Below are 18844 nucleotides of genomic sequence, written 5' to 3'. Positions count from 1 at the left end.
GCTACAGAGCCCAACGCACCCCCGTTCGTTGTAGTCGCTACAGAGCCATGCACCCCCGTTCGTTGTAGTCGCTACAGAGCCCAACGCACTTGTTTTTCAGCCCTAAGATAGGAGTATGAATCGGCCCTCAGACAGTAACTAACAGAAAGGTATAAATGTTACCAGTTCTTCTCATAGACAGTAATAATAAAAGGTGTAAATGTTACCAGTTCTTCTCGGTCAGGATGGTGTGGGACAGCTGGCAGCGGGGCATGGCCAGGACCTGGCTCCGCAGCTTGGACACCAGCGAGGAGAAGGCGGGGTGTCCGCGGTACCCCGGCAGCAGAGAGAAGAGGGGGGACGTCCCACAGCCTGATCAATACACAGATACATCACCCTGATCAATACACAGATACACCACCCTGATCAATACACAGATACACCACCCTGATCAATACACAGATACACCACCCTGATCAATACACAGATACACCACCCTGATCAATACACAGATACACCACCCTGATCAATACACATATACATCACCCTGATCAATACACAGATACATCACCCTGATCAATACACAGATACACCACCCTGATCAATACACAGATACACCACCCTGATCAATACACAGATACATCACCCTGATCAATACACAGATACATCACCCTGATCAATACACAGATACATCACCCTGATCAATACACAGATACACCACCCTGATCAATACACAGATACATCACCCTGATCAATACACAGATACATCACCCTGATCAATAAATATATACAGAGAAGAGGGGGGACGTCCCACTGCCTAATCAATACCTGCTTTGGACAGAACATCGTCTCCGTCGCTCTCCTGGAGAGGAAGCAGGAACATGTTCACCTCCGTCTCCAGGTAGTCACGTCCAAGGCCTGGGAAGATGGTACAGTCCAGCATGGACAATGTCCCTGTAGGAACACACACAACCACAACATGGTACAGTCCAGCATGGACAATGTCCCTGTAGGAACACACACAACATGGTACAGTCAAACCACATGGACAATGTCCCTGTAGGAACACACACAACATGGTACAGTCCAGCATGGACAATGTCCCTGTAGGAACACACACAACCACAACATGGTACAGTCCAGCATGGACAATGTCCCTGTAGGAACACACACAACATGGTACAGTCCAGCATGGACAATGTCCCTGTAGGAACACACACAACCACAACATGGTACAGTCCAGCAACATGGACAATGTCCCTGTAGGAACACACACAACCACAACATGGTACAGTCCAACAACATGGACAATGTCCCTGTAGAAAGACACACAACCACAACATTCGTCCTTCTCTCAGCTAAGGGGTCCCTGCCTCGTCCGTCTCTCAGCTAAGGGGTCCCTGCCTCGTCCGTCTCTCAGCTAAGGGGTCCCTGCCTCGTCCGTCTCTCAGCTAAGGGGTCCCTGCCTCGTCCGTCTCTCAGCTAAGGGGTCCCTGCCTCGTCCGTCTCTCAGCTAAGGGGTCCTTGGCCTGAAAAAGACCCTGGCCTGTACTGTACTAACCTTTATATTTGAAGTGAGAGGACCAGACAGTACCTTTATCCCATTCTGGAAGGGAACCCCTTTTGGTGTTAAAAATAATTGTGTTATACTTTAGCTACTTAACACTTTGATTGCTACAAGATCTCGGCAGGCCTATTTGGATGTTGCTACCGTTTAACATTGCACAAAGGCCTTGTTCGGGGGCCCACAGCAAAATGTTCTCTTATATCGAGAATCACACGCATACATCAAAAGAAAGCTGAACTTGTCCACTTCAATTAAAAAAATACATTTTGATTTTACCATGTTCCATTCTGGAGATATTGACCTTTTTGCAACACCTGCATTTGCCTGGAAGTGGTTATCTTGAACAGCGAGCAGAGTTATGGATGGTTTAAAGTCAGAGACATTGACAGGCAGATATACAATTGAACCCAATAAATATCCTATACATCCTATACACCGAATGAAAGCCCTGAATGTGTACTTTTACGAGGAAAAGAGTAAACATTGACACCATGTACAGTTAGACAGAAATTGGTTATTGAATGCAGCTTGTGCCCACCAGATAACTTCAGAGAAGACATGGACGTGAACTCCTCAATATTCACAAAATAAGGCCTATAGCGACATATAAATACTATATACCGTATGAAACAGAAGACTCTCTGCTTTCATAAGAAAAAAACTTCTACTGTAGTAATAATAAAAATCACACCCATGTGAAGTGAGTGGTGCAACTCTGTCCCATATTCTGTTCTCTGCTTATTCAATACAGCTCGCTATATACGGGGGTACATGGGTGTGATTTTTATTATTACAGTAGAAGTTTACAGACCAAACTGTAAATAAAAGGTTTACATGACTTTCTGCCTCAGTCCGTATATAGCGAGCTGTATTGAATAAGCAGAGAACAGAATATGGGACAGAGTTGCACCACTCACTTCACATGGGTGTGATTTTTATTATTACTACAGTAGAAGTTTTTTTCTTATGAAAGCAGAGAGTCTTCTGTTTCATACGGTATATAGTATTTATATGTCGCTATAGGCCTTATTTTGTGAATATTGAGTTCGGGTCCATGTCTTCTCTGCAGTTATATCTGGTGGGCGCAATGTGCAATGTAACCAATTTATGACAAACTGTACATGGGATCAATGTTTACTCTTTTCCTCGTAAAAGTACACATTCAGGGCTTTCATTCGGTGTATAGCATATTTATTGTGTTTATTGTTATATCTGCCTGTCAATGTCTGACTATAAACCTTCATAACTCTGCTTTCTTTAGATGATGATTGCCTCATTGTCTTGATCGCAAAACATTGGGGGGGGGGGGGGTTCATGGGCACATTGGGCAGCAAAAGTCTTGATCCGTACGGCTATAAAAAGTCCCATTCCACCGTTCGGTTCAGAACTATAGTATAACGGTGAGACGCGTTGTCATCATCAGCTGATTTTGTTTTTCAAGCTAGTGAAGTATATTTACTAACAAGAGAACATGCCTGGGCATGCAGGTTGGGGGCGATGGAGAAAAAAAAAAGATTCACCCGGCTGTGATGTCGACGACAACGGATCACAACACCACGGTTTAGGACGCGGAAAAGTTCGTTATACATTACACCCGGGTCGATTACGTCCCCGATGCGTTCATTGCGGTCTTATCACTACAATTATAATGAATAAAAAAGCGTTACAATCACACGTCCGAGCGATCTCCGATTATGACGGCTCTGCATGGCGATACGTGATCCCCCAACGGTAGACTGTCTGTTGTCATGGCGGCCCCTCCTTTATATTTGAGGTGAGAATGGACCATCATCTTGTCGTACCTTTATATTTGAGGTGAGAATGGACCATCATCTTGTCGTACCTTTATATTTGAGGTGAGAATGGACCATCATCTTGTCGTACCTTTATATTTGAGGTGAGAATGGACCATCATCTTGTCGTACCTTTATATTTGAGGTGAGAGTGGACCAGAACAGTACCTTTATATTTGAGGTGAGAATGGACCATCATCTTGTCGTACCTTTATATTTGAGGTGAGAATGGACCATCATCTTGTCGTACCTTTATATTTGAGGTGAGAATGGACCATCATCTTGTCGTACCTTTATATTTGAGGTGAGAATGGACCATCATCTTGTCGTACCTTTATATTTGAGGTGAGAATGGACCATCATCTTGTCGTACCTTTATATTTGAGGTGAGAATGGACCATCATCTTGTCGTACCTTTATATTTGAGGTGAGAATGGACCATCATCTTGTCGTACCTTTATATTTGAGGTGAGAATGGACCATCATCTTGTCGTACCTTTATATTTGAGGTGAGAATGGACCATCATCTTGTCGTACCTTTATATTTGAGGTGAGGATGGACCATCATCTTGTCGTACCTTTATATTTGAGGTGAGAATGGACCATCATCTTGTCGTACCTTTATATTTGAGGTGAGAATGGACCATCATCTTGTCGTACCTTTATATTTGAGGTGAGAATGGACCATCATCTTGTCGTACCTTTATATTTGAGGTGAGAATGGACCATCATCTTGTCGTACCTTTATATTTGAGGTGAGAATGGACCATCATCTTGTCGTACCTTTATATTTGAGGTGAGAATGGACCATCATCTTGTCGTACCTTTATATTTGAGGTGAGAATGGACCATCATCTTGTCGTACCTTTATATTTGAGGTGAGAATGGACCATCATCTTGTCGTACCTTTATATTTGAGGTGAGAATGGACCATCATCTTGTCGTACCTTTATATTTGAGGTGAGAGTGGACCATCATCTTGTCCACCACCATGTGCATCTTCTTCAGGTTCCTGGGACAGAACTCGTCTCGCCTGGCTTTGTTCTGCACAAACACTAGACACACATTCACAAAAGTATACGTTAGATGGCGAACTAAAAGCCCTTTAATAATAATAATAATAATGAATTGCATTTTTATAGCGCTTTTCCAAGTGCTCAAAGCTCTTTACAACGGTTCATTCATTCATACATTGGGAGGTGAAGGTCCATTCATTCATACATTGGGAGGTGAAGGTTCATTCATTCATACATTGGGAGGTGAAGGTTCATTCATTCATACATTGGGAGGTGAAGGTTCATTCATTAATACATTGGGAGGTGAAGGTTCATTCATTCATACATTGGGAGGTGAAGGTTCATTCATTCATACATTGGGAGGTGAAGGTCCATTCATTCATACATTGGGAGGTGAAGGTCCATTCATTCATACATTGGGAGGTGAAGGTTCATTCATTCATACATTGGGAGGTGAAGGTTCATTCATTCATACATTGGGAGGTGAAGGTTCATTCATTCATACATTGGGAGGTGAAGGTCCATTCATTCATACATTGGGAGGTGAAGGTTCATTCATTCATACATTGGGAGGTGAAGGTTCATTCATTCATACATTGGGAGGTGAAGGTTCATTCATTCATACATTGGGAGGTGAAGCGGCGAACAGTCGACGCCAGCGTCTTCACTTCCCACATTCACACACCAATGGCGAGCTCACACCGACCGACTCATTGGAGGTAAATGGTGCATTTATATAGCGCCTTTATCCAAGGCGCTTTACATTCACCCATTCAGCAGCTAGAGGCGGGATAGCTGCTGCTGATTGGCCAGGCCGTTTTGTGGCCGGGCATCAAGTCTGCCTGAGAGTTCCCAGATGGGAGCAGGAGGGGGGAACCCAGTGTACTCTCTGCTGCCCCATCTGGCGGAGTCAGGTTAATGCAAGGTACCAACCAGCACATCGGGAGCAATTTGAGGCAATGTAGGGTTCAGTGTCTTGCCCAAGGACACTTTGACATGTAGACAGGAGGAGCCGGGACTCGAACCGCCGACCCAGGGATAGTTGGACGACCTGCTCTACCTCCTGAGCCACAGCCGCCCCCCTCTTTCAACTGGGATAGTTGGACGACCTGCTCTACCTCCTGAGCCACAGCCGCCCCCCTCTTTCAACTGCATGCAAACACTATGGCCCCTTTTCCACCGGTTGGGAAGCGGTTCAGTTGTTTTTGGTTCTTAGTCCATGAGCTCAACAATTGGAACGTTAATTATGAATTGAGTGTGTAAAACCATACCTATATTAGATTATCATCACCATGAAACTTCCCCAGTTGATTACTTACACAAAGACAATGATTTATTGTTTTACAAATCTTAAAATGTTAAATATACAAATTAGGCATTATATAGGAAAATATGGGGGGGGAAAAAATATATAGGGCTATGTGAAAAAGCTACTACTGTCTTATCATATATTAATTTACTTATATTGATCCTATAAACAATTTAATATAGGTATGGTTTTGCCCACTCAACATTCCAATGTTGGAGGTCTGGCTCATGGACTAAACACTGGTTCTGAACTGAAGCGGTTCCCAAACGGTGGAAAGGGGGTCTATACATCTCTAGGGCAGTGGTTCTCAAAGTGGGGTCCGGGGACCCCCAGGGGTACTTGAGGGAGTTCCAGTTTTTATTTATTTATTGTTTTTTCACGATTTTTCAAAAATAGCAGACCTACAAGCTCGTAGCGCGCCACTCGGTGGCGCGCTATGAGCTTGTAGATCTGCTATTTTTCAATAGCTAAATTATAACATAATGCTTAAAACACCAAAAGGGGTTCCCGCCCAAAATGGGTTAAGGTTATTGTAGTAGTCAATTTATATTGGGGGTCGGGAGGGGGCGGGGCGGGGGTCCCGAGACATTGCCAAAGCATTTCCGGGGGTCCCCGGCCAAAAACGTTGAGAACCCCTGGTCTATATGATAGGGGTGAAACGTCTCTAGGTACCCGACGAGATTCCATTACATTTCAAATAAGGCTGCAACAACGAATCGATTAAATCGATAATTAAATTCGTTGCCAACGAATTTGATTATCGATTTAATCGCGGGTGTTTTCCAACATTAAAATCTAACGTAAAGCTGCTTTTTTTTTTACCGTTCAGTAATGGCACTAGGCTGAACGATCAATATGCAACGGGTCGGTATAAACAACACGAGATTGTCTTGAACGTGACCTGAGCGCTCCGCATCTACCCCTCTCTCTCTCCCAACTTCAGTCTCCCACACATACACACACACACACACACACACACACACACACACACACACACATGTACACAGAGAGAGAGAGCGTCAAGTGGCTCTGTGGCTGCGATGAGCTCCGCAAAAACAGCTGATCTGTGAGCTCAACAGGTTGCAAAATGCCCCAAACAGGTCCCAAAACATGGTATTTGTGAGCACCGCCACTGTCCATATTTTTTGTCGTATGACCAAAAATGCTCCCCAAAGTCTGAATCGGTGAGCTGCTTGCAGGCAGGCTACGGAGCACTAGCAGTGTAGCTCGTTAGCTCCTCAAATTTGTTCCACCTGTTTTACTCAGCAGCGCATTGATGTGGGCACAGGGCAAAAGCAGAACGTTAACAATGATCAGTTGTTCAGTGCTGTTGCAATAAGTGATACTAGAGCCTAGAGAACATGCTAATATGGCTTCTAAATAAGAACGGTTTCCTCTATCAGCTAGCATGCTGGTGTGTGTGTGTGTGTGTGTGTGTGTGCGTGCCCACACAGACTGTAGGACAGTGGTTCTCATAGTGGGAGTTTCAGCTAAATTATAGATAGTTAGCAAGTAATTTAAGTAAACCATGTGGACCCTAAAGGGTCTGTAACAGAGAGTGCAAAAATGGAACCAAATGGACTCTCAAAATTGACATTGATTTTACAATAGAAATAAAATAATAATAAATTGCGGTCCCAGAGATAGAAATGGAAAGAATATACATGGTCAACATTACAGATTACAGTATCATTACAAGTACAAGGAATGGATAAAAAAAGGGGGTAAAATATAGATTTTGAAGGAGTAGTTAGTTACAACATGCCTACAATAACTTGAAGCAAATTTTTAAAGGTAATTGCAAAAAGGTGCCATAATCCGATTCATCGATTCATCGTTTAAATAATCGCCCGATGAATCGATTATGAAAATAATCGTTAGTTGCAGCCCTAGAAAATTGGATCCACACCTTTTTGAAACTGTATAAATATTGACCCCATGAAACTCATGATCAAGAGCTTGTGACTCAACGACTGTAATGGATCCAATTGGAACACAGGATATTTTTGTTTACCCATTTCCTGGAAAGTTATGGAAATAGGAGTTTATTATCATTGTGGGCGGCTGTGGCTCAGGAGGTAGAGCAGGTCGTCCAATGATCCCTGGGTCTGGGCGGCTGTGGCTCAGGAGGTAGAGCAGGTCGTCCAATGATCCCTGGGTCTGGGCGGCTGTGGCTCAGGAGGTAGAGCAGGTCGTCCAATGATCCCTGGGTCTGGGCGGCTGTGGCTCAGGAGGTAGAGCAGGTCGTCCAATGATCCCTGGGTCTGGGCGGCTGTGGCTCAGGAGGTAGAGCAGGTCGTCCAATGATCCCTGGGTCTGGGAGGCTGTGGCTCAGGAGGTAGAGCAGGTCGTCCAATGATCCCTGGGTCTGGGCGGCTGTGGCTCAGGAGGTAGAGCAGGTGGTCCAATGATCCCTGGGTCTGGGCGGCTGTGGCTCAGGAGGTAGAGCAGGTCGTCCAATGATCCCTGGGTCTGGGTGGCTGTGGCTCAGGAGGTAGAGCAGGTCGTCCAATGATCCCTGGGTCTGGGAGGCTGTGGCTCAGGAGGTAGAGCAGGTCGTCCAATGATCCCTGGGTCGACTCGGCGGTTCCAATCCCGGCTCCTCCTCCTGTCCACATGTCGAAGTGTCCTTGGGCAAGACACTGAACCCTACGTTGCCTCCAATGAGTCGGTTTGGTGTGAGCTCGCCACCATTGATGTGTGAATGTGGGAAGTGAGGACGCTGGCGTCGACTGTTCGCCGCTTCACCTCCCAATGTATGAATGAATGAACCATTGTAAAGATTCACCTCCCAATGTATGAATGAATGAACCATTGTAAAGATTCACCTCCCAATGTATGAATGAATGAACCATTGTAAAGATTCACCTCCCAATGTATGAATGAATGAACCATTGTAAAGATTCACCTCCCAATGTATGAATGAATGAACCATTGTAAAGATTCACCTCCCAATGTATGAATGAATGAACCATTGTAAAGCGCTTTGAGCACTTGGAAAAGTGCTATAAAAATGCAATTCATTATTATCACTATAAGACAACTTCCCCTCGTGAAGGTTTGTGTGTGAAGTGTGCCTATGTGAGGATAATATCTCTGCTATGGGGAGGAAACCTCACAACTCCAACATGTTCATTTTTCAGGAAATGAAAAATAAAATATCCATTTTTCAGGAAATTAAGAAAACCTTATATTTTTTTTAAAACAAAGCAATACAGCCTCATCAAAGTTGGTGTTGTGACTTTATATACCTATGGTCAATTACTTCCATGAGAGGTGGGAGAGGTGGTGGAGTTAGTTGCTTTAGCAGACACTTTGAGGGTCCAATGGAGTTAAGAGGTTTTGTCCAAAGCACTTTTTACTACTTTCCATTGGTTCAATACTTTCGAAACAACACACAGACGTAAAGGGTGTTCAATAGCACTGATTTATGAAACAACACACAGACGTAAAGGGTGTTCAATAGCACTGATTTATGAAACAACACACAGACGTAAAGGGTGTTCAATAGCACTGATTTATGAAACAACACACAGACGTAAAGGGTGTTCAATAGCACTGATTTATGAAACAACACACAGACGTAAAGGGTGTTCAATAGCACTGATTTATGAAACAACACACAGGCGTAAAGGGTGTTCAATAGCACTGATTTATGCCAAAAAATGCCTGTCATACAGTATATGAAGGATACTATTCATAAAGCGTACCGTACCTATGTGAGGGTAGTACTCGGCTCCATCGTCACTTCCTGTAGTTCCACTGCTGTCATGACTGGCTGAGGGAGTGGAGGGCTTCAACATCTCTGCTGTCTGCAGGAACCTACATGCACACACACACGCGCACACACACGGATTATAACCTCATGGGGGGGGGGGGGGGGGGGGTGTACTGTAGGAGGGGTGGACCACGTCGCTGCTCGCTCACCGTACGTCAGGACAGTCTCACCCAAAAAGACGTATTCTAATAAAATGTCATCGTTCACTCGCTCGCATGGCTGGCAGTGTAGATTAAAGCAATAAGCCACAAGAGAGGTCTCAGGTTACCGTGGATTTTATAATGGCTGAGAGGTGTAGGTAGACCCGACGCGATGCGGAGGGTTTTATAATCGCTGAGAGGTGTAGGTAGACCCGACACGATACGGTGGGTTTTATAATGGCTGAGAGGTGTAGGTAGACCCGACGCGATGCGGAGGGTTTTATAATCGCTGAGAGGTGTAGGTAGACCCGACACGATACGGTGGGTTTTATAATGGCTGAGAGGTGTAGGTAGACCCGACGCGATGCGGAGGGTTTTATAATCGCTGAGAGGTGTAGGTAGACCCGACACGATACGGTGGGTTTTATAATGGCTGAGAGGTGTAGGTAGACCCGACGCGGAGTGTTTTATAATGGCTGAGAGGTGTAGGTAGACCCGACGCGATACGGAGGGTTTTATAATGGCTGAGAGGTGTAGGTAGACCCGACACGATGCGGAGGGTTTTATAATGGCTGAGAGGTGTAGGTAGACCCGACACGACACGGAGGGTTTTATAATGGCTGAGAGGTGTAGGTAGACCCGACACGATACGGAGGGTTTTATAATGACTGAGAGGTGTAGGTAGACCCGACACGATACGGATGGTTTTATAATGGCTGAGAGGTGTAGGTAGACCCGACACGATACGGAGGGTTTTATAATGGCTGAGAGGTGTAGGTAGACCCGACACGATACGGAGGGTTTTATAATGGCCGAGAGGTGTAGGTAGACCCGACGCGGAGGGTTTTATAATGGCTGAGAGGTGTAGGTAGACCTGACGCGTAGCGGAGGAGGGTCTTCTAACCTCTCTATAAACACATGTTTTTCGGTTCTCACCTGTACAGGTTGATGTCAGTGAACCAGTCCTGGACCACCAGGACAACGTGACACACGGTGAACAGGAAGGCAGTGATCTGAAGAGACTGCAAGAGGAGAATCACAGAAAAAGATCAAAATTAATTAATTATACATTATTATTAATTGTTGGTATAGGTTTACATGTGAAGGTGTACATGCACAATCACACAAGGCCAAGAAGAGCAGTGTTGATTTCGTCAACCACCTTTTTCCACTGATGAAAACGACATAAAAACTAAATAAAAACTAAGCCATAATTTTAAAACTAAGACTAATATGTTGACAATGTCATCAACAAATAAATCCTAGACTAAAAGGGAGGCACTAGTGGAGAAGAGATCCAGTAGAACTAAAAGACAAGTAATTTTATGTTCGTTGGTTGCACTCTGAAAATAGCAGATCTACACTAGCTCACAACGCGTCGCAGAAGAGCTTGTAGATCGGCTATTTTCAGCATGCAACCATGTAAAATCTGCCATTACGACGCCACCAAGGCACTGCCGAAATACATTTTTGTCGACTAAAATCAACTGTAGATTTAGTCGGCTAAAACTAGGCCGACACTGTAACATTTCAGATGACTAAAAATATGACTAAAATAAACTGTAGATTTAGTCGGCTAAAACTAGACAGACACTGAAACATTTCAGATGACTAAAAATATGACTAAAATAAACTGTAGATTTAGTCGGCTGAAACTAGACCGACACTAGAACATTTCAGATGACTAAAAATATGACTAAAATAAACTGTAGATTTAGTCGGCTAAAACTAGACAGACACTGAAACATTTCAGATGACTAAAAATATGACTAAAATAAACTGTAGATTTAGTCGGCTAAAACTAGACCGACACTAAAACATTTCAAATGACTAAAAATATGACTAAAACTAAATTAAATTGTATTCAAAAGACTATTATGAATAAAACTGCTTTCAAAACCAACACTGGCCAAGAGGAATGATTGAAGTGAACGTGAAGGGGTCGTGCATCATGTAGCCAACACTGCCCTCCGCAGGCCAAGCACTGACCTGCATCTCGATGTAGGTGTGAGGCAGGTTGTACTCGGGGGGTAACTTGCGGTCGTTGTTGATGAGGTGATCCAAGATGGAGGGGCTGAGGATGGGCTGGAGAAACAACACATGGTCATTTACACGTTTACAAAAAGGCAAAAAGGCAGCAGCTTCATCTTCTCAGGGAAAATTGAGAGGTTTTAAGTTAACTTTTAACCCATTTTGACCTGAGAACGATTCTAAAAAATGACAGTTTTCTGAAAAACCTCATGTTTCTATGTCAGTGGTGCTCAACCTTTTTCATGTCAAGGACCCCCAGAATTATCTGTATTTGGATAAAAATATGTTGTTCCAGGGGAACCCCCCCTAGAAGCAAAGATTTGAGTTAAAACTGTTCCCTCTGAAATAATATATATTCAAAGATTTGAGTTAAAAACCGTTCCCTCTGAAAGAATATATATTTAAAGATTTGCGCCACATTTTCACGACTTTTCAAAAATAGCAGACCTACAAGCTCGTAGTGCGGCACAGAGTGCCGTGCTATGAGCTTGTAGATCTGCTATTTTTCAACAGCTAATAGTATAACATACTGCTTAAAACACCAAAAGGGGTTCCCGGCCCGCCCAGAATGGTTTAAAGGAGAATTCCATGCTAGAAGGCTTTCTTACCTTTCTTTGTAGTCGTTACGTCGCCACCAAAGAGGTCCAGGTGTTATTCTGTGCAAAAACTCCTTATTGGCTATTTCCCCCATAGATATATATAAACACTAGATGGCTCAAGGCGGAGTTTCTGACGTCGTTCACCCGGCAGCCATCTTACTTCGGGGCTACAGTACAGTATGTTCAATGGCAGCTCAAACAGAAACAGTCATAACTCGCTCAAATCTTGACGGATTTACAAACGGGTTGGTTTATTACAATCGTTGTCAACGTGGCTATGATTCAGGACGCTTATCTGCTTAATTTATGTTTTTTATATGAACGTCGTATAAAAGCATATAAGTATGCGGACGTCTCTGACGTTTATAACAAACCAAACCGTTTGAAAATCGGTTGAAAATTGAGCAAAGTTATGGTCATTTAAGAGTACATGCCCCATAGACACAATGTTATGTGTCCCGAGGTAAGATGGCCGCCACGTAACGACGTCGCTCTCCATTGGCCAACAGCGCGGGTGAGCTATCTAGTGTTTATATATATCTATGATTTCCCCTACCATAAGCCCTCAATGAATTGCATTGAATGGGAATTGAATGGGGCTATGGGGTGTTGTGCTAATTCACTTATTTCCATCACAAATAAGTAGTAAAGTGTGCCGCTTGGGATATTATTTACATTATGAAGAGGGGATATATACAAAACAATTATAGTTTTGAGCGATGGAAATAAGCGAATTAGCACAACACCCCAATGCCCCATTCAATTCAATTCATTGAGGGCTTATGGTAGGGGAAATAGCCAATAAGGAGTTTTTGCACAGAATAACACCTGGACCTCTTTGGTGGGGACGTAACAACTACAAATAACACCTGGACCTCTTTGGTGGGGACGTAACAACTACAAATAACACCTGGACCTCTTTGGTGGGGACGTAACAACTACAAATAACACCTGGACCTCTTTGGTGGGGACGTAGCAACTACAAATAACACCTGGACCTCTTTGGTGGGGACGTAACAACTACAAATAACACCTGGACCTCTTTGGTGGGGACGTAACAACTACAAATAACACCTGGACCTCTTTGGTGGGGACGTAGCAACTACAAATAACACCTGGACCTCTTTGGTGGGGACGTAGCAACTACAAATAACACCTGGACCTCTTTGGTGGGGACGTAGCAACTACAAATAACACCTGGACCTCTTTGGTGGGGACGTAACAACTACAAATAACACCTGGACCTCTTTGGTGGGGACGTAACAACTACAAATAACACCTGGACCTCTTTGGTGGGGACGTAGCAACTACAAATAACACCTGGACCTCTTTGGTGGGGACGTAGCAACTACAAATAACACCTGGACCTCTTTGGTGGGGACGTAACAACTACAAATAACACCTGGACCTCTTTGGTGGGGACGTAGCAACTACAAATAACACCTGGACCTCTTTGGTGGGGACGTAACAACTACAAATAACACCTGGACCTCTTTGGTGGGGACGTAACAACTACAAATAACACCTGGACCTCTTTGGTGGGGACGTAGCAACTACAAATAACACCTGGACCTCTTTGGTGGGGACGTAGCAACTACAAATAACACCTGGACCTCTTTGGTGGGGACGTAACAACTACAAATAACACCTGGACCTCTTTGGTGGGGACGTAGCAACTACAAATAACACCTGGACCTCTTTGGTGGGGACGTAACAACTACAAATAACACCTGGACCTCTTTGGTGGGGACGTAACAACTACAAATAACACCTGGACCTCTTTGGTGGGGACGTAACAACTACAAATAACACCTGGACCTCTTTGGTGGGGACGTAGCAACTACAAATAACACCTGGACCTCTTTGGTGGGGACGTAGCAACTACAAATAACACCTGGACCTCTTTGGTGGGGACGTAGCAACTACAAATAACACCTGGACCTCTTTGGTGGGGACGTAGCAACTACAAATAACACCTGGACCTCTTTGGTGGGGACGTAGCAACTACAAATAACACCTGGACCTCTTTGGTGGGGACGTAGCAACTACAAATAACACCTGGACCTCTTTGGTGGGGACGTAACAACTACAAATAACACCTGGACCTCTTTGGTGGGGACGTAACAACTACAAATAACACCTGGACCTCTTTGGTGGGGACGTAACAACTACAAATAACACCTGGACCTCTTTGGTGGGGACGTAACAAGTACAAATAACACCTGGACCTCTTTGGTGGGGACGTAGCAACTACAAATAACACCTGGACCTCTTTGGTGGGGACGTAACAACTACAAATAACACCTGGACCTCTTTGGTGGGGACGTAGCAACTACAAATAACACCTGGACCTCTTTGGTGGGGACGTAACAACTACAAATAACACCTGGACCTCTTTGGTGGGGACGTAACAACTACAAATAACACCTGGACCTCTTTGGTGGGGACGTAGCAACTACAAATAACACCTGGACCTCTTTGGCAGTGTTGGGTGTAACGGCGCTATTAATAACGGCGTTATGTAACGGACTACTTTTATTGGTAACGGAATAAAGTAACTCGTTAGTTTTGCAATTTAGTAGTTATAGTTACAGTTACATTTCCAAAAAAGTAATCCCGTTACTATAATGTGTAATTATGTGTCTCTGTTCATTTTGTTGGCAAGATTTTAAAAAAAAAGAGCCCCGACTCACATTCCTCCTCCTCCCTTCTGTGTGATCTGTGCACCTGATATGTGGCAGGCTGGCAGCTGCACTGTCAATAAACTGTCAGCCTGTGCGCATGTGCAGAAAAGCTGCCCGGACAGCCGATTCATTTATTCAAGCGAAATGGCGGCGAACGACAACGAGTGTGACAGACCAGTGTCAGCCTTTTGGAACTGGAAATATAGGCATTATTTTAATTTTATCAGACTGAAAGACGAAAAGAACATTGAAGTAAAATGCAAGCTGTGTCTGGGTAAAAAGCTGTCTTCTTCGCGGATTTCTACAGCCAACTTAAAGAAGCACTTGGAGAAAATACACCACAACACAACATTGGTGGCGAGGGCTGTTCAAGAAAACGACAATCCCGTACCCGACGAAAACAACAATGATGATGATGATGCAGACGGCGGACCAGCTCATAAACAGCAACGATTGGATTTAACTTCATCATCAGTCACTCAAAAGGAAATCAATGAGCTTGTAGCTGGTTACGTGGTGGAGCGTATGCTACCGCTTTCCACTGTGGAGTCTCCATCTTTCCGTAAGATAATTAGTAAAATCCCTATGGCGCGCAACAAGGAGGGAAGTTTGCTTGACAGAAAAACATTTTCCAGCTACCTTGACAAAGCTTACTGTGACATGGAGAAAGAGCTGAAATCAACGTTTGAAGCTTTATGGGAATGACGGCCCACTGGATTGATCCCTCTACTTTGCAGCGCAAGAAAGCAGCGATTGCTTGTAGGCGAGTGAAGGGAAGGCACACTTATAACGTGATCACCTCTGAAATCGAGCAGATTCACACATCCTATGGCCTAAGTGGGAAAGTGACAGCCACCGTCACCGACAACGGCTCAAACTTTGTTAAAGCATTCCGGGTTTACCAGGAGGAACAGGCGGCTCCGGGTGGTTCTGGGTCTGAATCAGAGGGCGACGCAAATGAAGATGTTACCTTTGCAGATCTACACGCAGTGCTTTCCACCGAGGATGAGGACAGCAATACCTTTGTTCTCCCTCCACATCACAGGTGCGCATCGCACACGCTCAATCTCATTGCAAATGACATAGAGAAGTGTCTGCTGTCACACAGTGAATCAAAAGCGTTGTACAGGAGCGCCACTGCCAAATGTTGTGGCCTGTGGACCAAAGCTAGCAGGTCATCTGTGGCATCAGAGAGCGTGTCAGACATTTGCAAGAGAAAGCTCCTGGTTCCTTCTAAAACAAGGTGGAACTCCTTCTATGATGCCCTGCGCAGAGTCATTGACAATCCCATAGCGGACCTGAATAGGCTTTGCACCGAACTAGGAATCAGGTGCTTTTTAGAGAAAGAGTACCAGTTCCTAAATGAGTATTGTAAGGTTGTGAAGCCCCTCACAATAGCCCTGGATATTCTTCAAGGCGAAGACAACTGCTTTCATGGAACTATCCTGCCAACACTCGAGGCCCTGATGGCTAGAACCCTGGGGTTAAAGGATACGCTCTCCCGTGTGACAGCTGGCCTGCCCGATTTCATAGTCGAGGTAAATATTGTTCATGCTCATAGCACTTGATCTAAAATTGTAGTGCACTGTCCATGTGATCATTATTAATTATTATCTTATTTATTATTATTATTATTATTATTATTAAATTAATACTGATGGGGGTGTCAACATCACGTGTAAGGATAAATCTAACATAGATGTGCACATGCACATGTTTTTATTGTATTTATTTTTAATAGCGTTTTGTAATATTATGCCTTGCAGGCCGTCAAGAAACGTTTCGCCTCCACGCTGGACAGTAAGGAGGCCTTGCTGGCTGCAGCGACCCTTCCTAAATTCAAGCTGCGATGGATGAAAGAGGACGAGCAAAAAGACCGCACGAAGACGCTCCTCGTTGCCGAGCTCCGTGCTCTCCCGGTTGATGAAGTGCCGCAGGAAATACCGCCGGTGTTGGCTGTCCCTGTCGCCGGAGAAGACGAGGCAGAGGGTGATGATTTCTTTGCTTTTGCAGAAGAAAGACATGACGTATCGCAGTCGGCGGACAGTGAAATAGCGGACTATTTCAAGTCAGCAAGTTACGAGATGGATGTATTGAATAAGTTCCCGATGATCAAAAAGATCTTTCTTCGACTCAATACCCCAACACCATCCAGTGCCCTCGTCGAGAGGCTTTTCAGCCTCGGGAGTCTCGTTCTCACCCCCAGGAGGAACAGACTATCCGACACACGCTTTGAAAAACTTGTTCTCCTCCGTTACAATCACCACTTTGGATAATTTGGATTAGCCTGCTACGCATTGACTTGGTGAGTGTATAGGCCTAAGCCTGTAGGCAACTTTGTTGTTGCGTTTTGACTGTAATGTTGTTGTTATGCTGCTGCATGCTGTGAAGTTTCGTTTTATTCATAGGCACGTTGAGAAGTCCGGCTATTGTATTTTATTATAACTAAGCCTATATTTCGTTTACATTGTGGTTCTGTGTGCGTTTAATTTGTGACTGTCACCAATCACCATTGTGGAAATGTCCTGAATCCTGATTGTCCTCATTTTGAAGGATTCAGCCTTCAGATGTCTTTGAGACAACTTGTGAAATTTAATTTAATGTAGGCTATTATAATTGTATGAGCCTGCGCTGATTGAATATCTATTCGAGAGAGGCCTATACCCTCGGTTTCTTTCTGATTGAATATCTATTGGAGAGAGGCCTATACCCTCGGTTTCTTTCTGATTGAATATCTATTGGAGAGAGGCCTATACCCTCGGTTTCTTTCTGATTGAATATCTATTCGAGAGAGGCCTATACCCTCGGTTTCTTTCTGATTGAATATCTATTCGAGAGAGGCCTATACCCTCGGTTTCTTTCTGATTGAATATCTATTCGAGAGAGGCCTATACCCTCGGTTTCTTTCTGATTGAATATCTATTCGAGAGAGGCCTATACCCTCGGTTTCTTTTGACTGTATGTCCCATTTTGTTTTTATTTTTGCTGATAAATTTAAAGAGGCCTACGCATTGTATTTGTTGCAGCCTATGGCCTGATTGCCCTCATTACATATACGCATATTGATTCCCCGGGAGTCCGGGACCTGTACACTTTTCTGTCCAGTCCCATGTGTAGTAGGATGATTGTGCGAATTATATTCATTAATAAAAGAGCTGTAAAGGGGATATTGTCTATAGAGCGTCGCAGTCCCGCCTCCTACCCGGGACCAGGAAATGAAATCCAATGCATTATTCTCATAGACATTTCGTAAAGTATTTATTTAAAGACGGTTACGCCGCGGACAAAGCCAACTCGAGTCGTGACAACTCATGACAACACAAACAATATTTTGGACCAAACAAATAATTAGAAAGAAGAAAAACAACAAAAAAAGTGTTGTAACCTGCCGTTTTTTTCTTCTTTCTAATTATTTGTTTGGTCCAAAATATTGTTTGTGTTGTCATGAGTTGTCACGACTCGAGTTGGCTTTGTCCGCGGCGTAACAGTCTTTAAATAAATACTTTACGAAATGTCTATGAGAATAATACATTGGATTTCATTTCCTGGTCCCGGGTAGGAGGCGGGACTGCGACGCTCTATTGTGTCTTGTTTTTAACCGGCCGTGATATCAAAGGCGGGCGGCGCAATGACGGTAGGCAGTATACAATGTAAGTTATGCAACCAATTTGCGCAAGCATTTGAAAATGGGTTTTTAATTGTCGGGTAACGGAAAATAACGGAAAATAATCTATCCTTTTACTTTTCTCAGAAGGTAATTTGTAACGGTAAGGGATTCTTTTTATGGGCAGTAATCCAGTAACCTAACGACGTTACTTTCTAAAGTAACGATGCCCAACACTGCTCTTTGGTGGGGACGTAGCAACTACAAATAACACCTGGACCTCTTTGGTGGGGACGTAACAACTACAAATAACACCTGGACCTCTTTGGTGGGGACGTAGCAAC

The 18844-nt window shown here is 44.1% G+C and overlaps 1 protein-coding gene across 1 annotated transcript in view; it reads right to left on the bottom strand.

Annotated features, from left to right (window-relative positions):
* Window positions 1-18844, bottom strand: part of smg9 (SMG9 nonsense mediated mRNA decay factor) — a 48857-nt gene that overhangs the window by 10803 nt on the left and 19210 nt on the right. Inside the window, exons 8-13 of the mRNA XM_079504789.1 lie at window positions 11572-11667; window positions 10519-10604; window positions 9380-9486; window positions 4287-4394; window positions 808-933; window positions 207-351 (exon numbers count right to left, since the gene is read on the bottom strand). Coding sequence (XP_079360915.1) covers window positions 207-351; window positions 808-933; window positions 4287-4394; window positions 9380-9486; window positions 10519-10604; window positions 11572-11667 — 668 coding nt within the window. The remainder of the gene's footprint in view (window positions 1-206; window positions 352-807; window positions 934-4286; window positions 4395-9379; window positions 9487-10518; window positions 10605-11571; window positions 11668-18844) is intronic.

The sequence above is a fragment of the Electrona antarctica genome, assembly GCF_951216825.1.
Source record: "Electrona antarctica genome assembly, chromosome: 6".
In the NCBI taxonomy this organism is placed as follows: Eukaryota; Metazoa; Chordata; class Actinopteri; order Myctophiformes; family Myctophidae; genus Electrona; species Electrona antarctica.
This window is presented reverse-complemented; position numbering and strand designations above follow the sequence as displayed.